The sequence below is a fragment of the Phyllobates terribilis genome, unplaced genomic scaffold (genome assembly GCF_046119375.1).
Source record: "Phyllobates terribilis strain yellow unplaced genomic scaffold, ASM4611937v1 Scaffold_12__6_contigs__length_324123572, whole genome shotgun sequence".
In the NCBI taxonomy this organism is placed as follows: Eukaryota; Metazoa; Chordata; class Amphibia; order Anura; family Dendrobatidae; genus Phyllobates; species Phyllobates terribilis.
Window position 1 is genome coordinate 310,277,267 of NW_027362772.1, and position 7,505 is coordinate 310,284,771.

The 7,505-nt window shown below is 44.9% G+C and overlaps 1 protein-coding gene across 1 annotated transcript in view; it reads right to left on the reverse strand.

The window, feature by feature from the left end:
• Positions 1–718: 718 nt before the first annotated feature.
• Positions 719–7,505, reverse strand: part of BSX (brain specific homeobox) — a 10,790-nt gene continuing 4,003 nt past the window's right edge. The window contains exons 2-3 of the mRNA XM_073655465.1: positions 5,908–6,098; positions 719–3,107 (exon numbers count right to left, since the gene is read on the reverse strand). Of these exons, the coding sequence (XP_073511566.1) occupies positions 2,865–3,107; positions 5,908–6,098 (434 nt within the window). The 3' untranslated portion in view covers positions 719–2,864. The remainder of the gene's footprint in view (positions 3,108–5,907; positions 6,099–7,505) is intronic.

Sequence of the window (7,505 nt, forward strand, 5' to 3'; positions counted from 1 at the left end):
TTTCCTCTTATTCTGGTTGTGATTTGTATATGTCCCTATAGTGTGTGTATATATATATATATATTCTTCTAGCATTGGGTGTGCTATGTGGCTATAATAAATGTCATTAGCCTTTATTATGTGATTACTATTTGCTGAGATTCTCTGTGTGATATTCTGCAGCTTTTCTAATTTATTATAATAAATATTAATAATAATTATTAGTCATTTTATCTCCTGTCTGGATTCATCCTATAACTGAGATTGTGATTAACTATTAAAAAATGTAAATTACATTGTCAGAAGGAGAGAAATGCTGGGATATATAATACATAATGTAATAATAACCGTGTGGACAGGTCTGTGATATCGAAAGTCATCAGGATTGTACAGATATAATACACGATCGATAAATATCGCAGACTAAACCTCACACAATCATGAATTCAAAATAGATTTATTTCAATAAAAGGCTCCATAAATCCTCTGTGTTCTGACAGAAACGATGAACATTCGGGGAGAATTGATACAATGTAACATTATGTGTAACACTGTCAGATCCGGGATTATATCAGGGAGGGGGGATCTAATGCCCCCCACCACACTAATAATCCTGTTAGTATAATAACCGAGTCACTTGGATCAGTCCCTGGGAAAGGAGAGAAAATTAATTACAACAGAAAACCATTATCTGTGAGGTGAGGGGCTGCAGCTTATAAAGAAGGACCCCCCCCCCCCAATAATCCCCTGCACGGAGCACAAGAGCTTACAAGTGTCTCCATGGGGAGGGGGTATTTACATACACAGGGAACGTGTCAGCCATCATCACCCACCCATCAGGCATGTCTGCGACAATTACACCCAAATCATCATATTAACGGGGATTTGTAAGAGAAAAGGATTAAAAAAAAATAATAATAAAAAGAAAAAAATATTATAAATTCATCTTAAATGTTTAATACCGAAAGTAATAAAAAAAAAAATTGATAGTAATAATTAATAATACTAAAAAGGGGAATAAAATAATAATTATTATATAAAATGTGATTAAAAATAATCAGGTGAAATCTGAGAATTATTATTATTGTTACTTTTATTTCTAAGATTACTACTTTGTTTTTATATTTTTATAGATGAATATTTATATAAGAATCTCTTATAAATTCATTCCAGAACATCTTTCTGGCCCAATATAGGGGGTCTCCGGTGCTGCAATGCGGATTTGTGCGGGGTCTTCCTAAAAACTGTGATGTTTGGATTTTTTTCATACAATTTGTAAATAAATAAATAAAATATAATAATATAAAAAGACATAAAGAAAACAAATAAAGTTCTACAAATGCAACGTGAACTAGAAACAAGTCTGGAAACAAAAAAAGTCAGTGTGAATGTGAACAGGGCAGAAGCTGCGACGGTGCGACAATACAGTGTGATGCGCTGAGAAGATGGAGCAGGAGAAGGACGAGAGGAGAGGCAAGTGGGGGGCAATACTGACGATGGGGGGATAGGAAAAGAAGAGGAGAGAAAGGGATAGTATTCCAGCAAGACTGAGGGACAGGAGCAGGAGGGGAACTGGGACACTGGAGGGAGCACAGGAAGGGGTCAAGAGAGAAGCTGGGGCAGTTGAGGGGGCATAGAAAGGGTCAAGAGAGAAGCTGCGGCAGTTGAGGGGCAGAGAAAGGGTCAAGGGAGAAGCTGGAGCAGTTGAGGGGGCATAGAAAGGGACAAGGGAGAATCTGGAGCAGTTGAGGGGGCATAGAAAGGGACAAGGGAGAAGCTGGGGCAGTTGAGGGGGCAGAGAAAGGGGCAAGAGAGAAGCTGGGGCAGTTGAGGGGGCATAGAAAGGGACAAGGGAGAAGCTGCGGCAGTTGAGGGGGCATAGAAAGGGACAAGGGAGAAGCTGGGGCAGTTGAGGGGGCAGAGAAAGGGAGAAGCTGGGGCAGTTGAGGGGGCAGAGAAAGGGACAAGGGAGAAGCTGGGGCAGTTGAGGGGGCATAGAAAGGGACAAGGGAGAAGCTGGGGCAGTTGAGGGGGCATAGAAAGGGACAGGAGCAGGAAGGAAGTTGGTACATTCGAGGGGGATACAAAAAGTGACAGGAGCAGGAAGGAAGCTGGGGTACTAGAGGTAGCACATAAAGGGGGTCAGGAAAGGATGGATTGGGGAGCAAAAGGGAGACTGGAGGGGTCTTGAAGGTTATTATTTGTTGTCTCTCTTACATTTTCATTACTTGGGAGCATTTTCATAGATTATGAATTGATTATTACTGGAATGTTGTGAATCCTGCGGACCCCGGAGCTGATAATGTTTCCTAGGATGTAGAGTCCAGAATAAAGAGGATCGGTCTATAATATACAGAGAACCAGTCCAGTATATACAGGAGACCAGTCCACCATGTATATATGACTAGTCAGGAATACACGACCAGTCCAATAGATTTTGTGCATAGAGGACCAATTCAGCTTAAATCAATGATCAGGGCTAAAGAATTTTCCAGCATATGTTGGATATCGATGAGAAGTCCAGTGCATGATGGTTGTAGTAGTCCAGTGCATGATGGTTGTAGTAGTCCAGTGCATGATGGTTGTAGTAGTCCAGTGCATCATATGTGGGATATAAAAAAAAATGTCCAGGCAATCAGATGATGTGTGATAGTTTCCAGGCAATGGCCCCTAGTTATATTCTGAGTGCCCATGCTGAATTGTTTTAGGGGGGACACCCAAATCCCTTGTGGGCGACCATAGGGATAAATGATAAGGCAGAAGGCAGAGGCCCCTTCTTTCCTTACTGGCTCCCCATTCTCTCTATGTCAGTTCATAGAGCTAGTAGACAGATGTCTATGGGGGTCCCTGGTGGTGGTTGTGAATGTGTCCAGTATAACTGGGGGTTATAATAGGTGTGGGGGGCACATGTCATCCTCAATAATGTCCACCTCATCATCCGCCTCCTCTCTCAGGTAAAGGTTCTGGTTGCTGTCCTTGTCTGGCCCAGAGTCCCCCCTATTGTCCCCCAGGTCTGTATCACTGGAGCCAGGGTCCATGTGGCCATCACTTGAGGGGGTCTTGTCATCCTGACTCTTCCTCAGCTGCTTTTTATGTTTCATCCTCCGGTTCTGGAACCAGGTTTTTACCTGCAGGAAAATAAATAAATGGGTGAATAGGATTCACAAGATTACACATGAGCTGGAAGACAGAAAAGTGGGAAAAGGCAAGGATCTGCGGGACTTAGACAAGGGCCATATTGTGATGGACAACTAGGAGGGGTATATTTTGTATATTTGTATGTATATTTTGGATCTTGTGGGGTGTTCCCGCTATATCATTAATCTTGTGGGGTGTTCCCGCTATACGATTGATCTTATGGGGTGTTCCCGCTATACAATTGATCTTGTGGGGTGTTTCTGCCATATCATTGATCTTGTGGGGTGTTCCCGCTATACGACTGATCTTGTGGGGTGTTTCTGCCATATCATTGATCATGTGGGGTGTTCCTGGTATATGATTGCTCTTGTGGGGTGTTCCCGCTATACGACTGATCTTGTGGGGTGTTCCCGGTATACGATTGATCTTGTGGGGTGTTCCCGCTATACGATTGATCTTGTGGGGTATTCCTGGTATATGATTGCTCTTGTGGGGTGTTCCCGCTATACGACTGATCTTGTGGGGTGTTCCCGGTATACGACTGATCTTGTGGGGTGTTCCCGCTATACGATTGATCTTGTGGGGTGTTCCCGCTATACGATTGATCTTGTGGGGTGTTCCTGGTATATGATTGCTCTTGTGGGGTGTTCCCGCTATACGACTGATCTTGTGGGGTGTTCCCGGTATACGACTGATCTTGTGGGGTGTTCCCGCTATACGATTGATCTTGTGGGGTGTTCCCGCTATACGATTGATCTTGTGGGGTGTTCCTGGTATATGATTGCTCTTGTGGGGTGTTCCCGCTATACGACTGATCTTGTGGGGTGTTCCCGGTATACGACTGATCTTGTGGGGTGTTCCCGCTATACGATTGATCTTGTGGGGTGTTCCCGCTATACGATTGATCTTGTGGGGTATTCCTGGTATATGATTGCTCTTGTGGGGTGTTCCCGCTATACGACTGATCTTGTGGGGTGTTCCCGGTATACGACTGATCTTGTGGGGTGTTCCCGCTATACGATTGATCTTGTGGGGTGTTCCCGCTATACGATTGATCTTGTGGGGTGTTCCTGGTATATGATTGCTCTTGTGGGGTGTTCCCGCTATATGACTGATCTTGTGGGGTGTTCCCGGTATACGACTGATCTTGTGGGGTGTTCCCGCTATACGATTGATCTTGTGGGGTGTTCCCGCTATACGATTGATCTTGTGGGGTGTTCCCGCTATACAATTGATCTTGTGGGGTGTTTCTGCCATATCATTGATCTTGTGGGGTGTTCCTGGTATATGATTGCTCTTGTGGGGTGTTCCAGCTATACGACTGATCTTGTGGGGTGTTCCCGGTATACGACTGATCTTGTGGGGTGTTCCCGCTATGCGATTGATCTTGTGGGGTGTTTCTGCCATACCATTGATCTTGTGGGGTGTTCCTGGTAGTAATTGATCTTGTGAGGTGTTCCCGCTATATGTCTGATCTTGTGGGGTGTTCCCGGTTTACAATTGATCTTGTGGGTTGTTCTTGGTATACGAATGATCATGTGGGGTGTTCCAGCTATACGATTGATCTTGTGGGGTGTTCTTGGTATATGATTGATTTTGTGGGGTGTTTCTGCCATACCATTAATCTTGTGGGGTGTTCCCGCTATACGATTGATCTTGTGGGGTGTTCCCGCTATTCGATTGATCTTGTGGGGTGTTCCCGCTATATGATTGATCTTGTGGGGTGTTCCCGCTATATGATTGATCTTGTGGGGTGTTCCCGCTATATGATTGATCTTGTGGGGTGTTCCTGCTATATGATTGATCTTGTGGGGTGTTTCTGCCATACCATTAATCTTGTGGGGTGTTCCCGCTATACGATTGATTTTGTGGGCAGTTCCCGCTATATGATTGATCTTGTGGGGTATTCCCGCTATATGATTGATCTTGTGGGGTGTTCCCGCTATATGATTGATCTTGTGGGGTGTTCCCGCTATATGATTGATCTTGTGGGGTGTTCCCGCTATATGATTGATCTTGTGGGGTGTTCCTGCTATATGATTGATCTTGTGGGGTGTTTCTGCCATACCATTAATCTTGTGGGGTGTTCCCGCTATACGATTGATTTTGTGGGCAGTTCCCGCTATATGATTGATCTTGTGGGGTATTCCCGCTATATGATTGATCTTGTGGGGTGTTCCCGCTATATGATTGATCTTGTGGGGTGTTCCCGCTATATGATTGATCTTGTGGGGTGTTCCCGCTTTATGATTGATCTTGTGGGGTGTTTTTGGTATACGATTGATCTTGTGGGGTGTTCCCAGTATATGGCGGGGTGTTCTTTGGAAGAATGGCTATACCACAAATACAAAGGTTTCAGGTCTGGCAGAGCAGCGCAGTGTGTGTACAGCACCATGTAGCTTCAATCTGGTCAGAGTATCCATCCTGACCCCTGTCCACCACCATGAGCGCCTCTTGATCATCGGCCCTTTACCATGGAGTAATAGAAGAAGGCGGCCTGGTCTGATGAGTCACATTTTCCAAGGTTTGGACGGTCGGGTGCTCGTGCGGTGCTTACATGGGAAAGAGATGGTACCAGGATGCACTTTGGGAAGGATACAAAGCAGTGGGGGCAGTTTGTTGGTGCAATGTTCTGCAGGATGATGGGGTAATATCCAATTAATGGGTCACATAGTGGCGGAGTTCCCTTTTGCAGCCCATTCACATATGTACTACCCTTGTAGCCGATATGTGAGAGTGCCCTCACTATCTGCACCAGCCGGAGGGGCAGCCTTTGGGCTGTGCGGTTACCTGGGTCTCGGACAGGCTGAGGGCCGTGGCCAGCTCCACTCTCTCTGGCGTGGACAGGTAGCGCTGCAGCTCGAAGCGTTTCTCCAGTCCGGAGAGCTGAGAGTCTGAGAAGACGGTTCGGGCTTTCCTTCTCCTGCAGTGCTTCCCCGGGAGCTCGGTGTGGTGGGGGAACAGCGCCGGCATGGGCAAACCTGCAGGCCAAAACCACAAGTGAGCAGGATGGTGCCAGCGAGGGATGAATATGAAGGGATAAAAATACAATATATGGACACAGATCCCCCAGGAGACCAGGGCTAGAATTATAAGGGGTGTAAATGAGACATGAGATGTCCCATAATCCCTTCTGCCACAAACAAATCCACCATTATCAAACTGACTAATGGCCCCGCAGCTTCAATGCAGCATGGTCTATGGACCCAGAAAATCATGGACACGGGACACTATGGGCTATAGGCCCAGGACATCATGGTCTATGGACACAGTCTTCACTGTGTTATCTGTGGTGTTACATAGGACTGCAGGTGACATCTACTACACTATCGGTACTCAGAGAGATATCACTGTGTTATCTGTGGTGTTACATAGGACTGCAGGTGACATCTACTACATTATCTGTACTCAGAGAGTTATCACTGTGTTATCTGTGGTGTTACATAGGACTGCAGGTGACATCTACTACATTATCTGTACTCAGAGTGTTATCACTGTGTTATCTGTGGTGTTACATAGGACTGCAGGTGACATCTACTACATTATCTGTACTCAGAGAGGTATGACTGTTATCTGTGGTGTTACATAGGACTGCAGGTGACATCTACTACATTATCTGTACTCAGAGAGTTATCACTGTGTTATCTGTGGTGTTACATAGGACTGCAGGTGACATCTACTACATTATCTGTACTCAGAGAGATATCACTGTGTTATCTGTGGTGTTACATAGGACTGCAGGTGACATCTACTACATTATCTGTACTCAGAGAGATATCACTGTGTTATCTGTGGTGTTACATAGGACTGCAGGTGACATCTACTACATTATCTGTACTCAGAGAGATATCACTGTGCTATCTGTGGTGTTACATAGGACTGCAGGTGACATCTACTACATTATCTGTACTCAGCGAGTTATTACTGTGTTTTCTGTGGTGTTACATAGGACTGCAGGTGACATCTACTACATTATCTGTACTCAGAGAGTTATCACTGTGTTATCTGTGGTGTTACATAGGACTGCAGATGACATCTACTACATTATCTGTACTCAGAGAGTTATCACTGTGTTATCTGTGGTGTTACATAGGACTGCAGGTGACATCTACTACATTATCTGTACTCAGAGTTATCACGGTGTTATCTGTGGTGTTACATAGGACTGCAGGTGACATCTACTACATTATCTGTACTCAGAGTTATCACTGTGTTATCTGTGGTGTTACATAGGACTGCAGGTGACATCTACTACATTATCTGTACTCAGAGAGTTATCACTGTGTTACCTGTGGTGTTACATAGGACTGCAGGTGACATCTACTACATTATCTGTACTCAGAGAGTTATCACTGTGTTATCTGTGGTGTTACATAGGACTGCAGGTG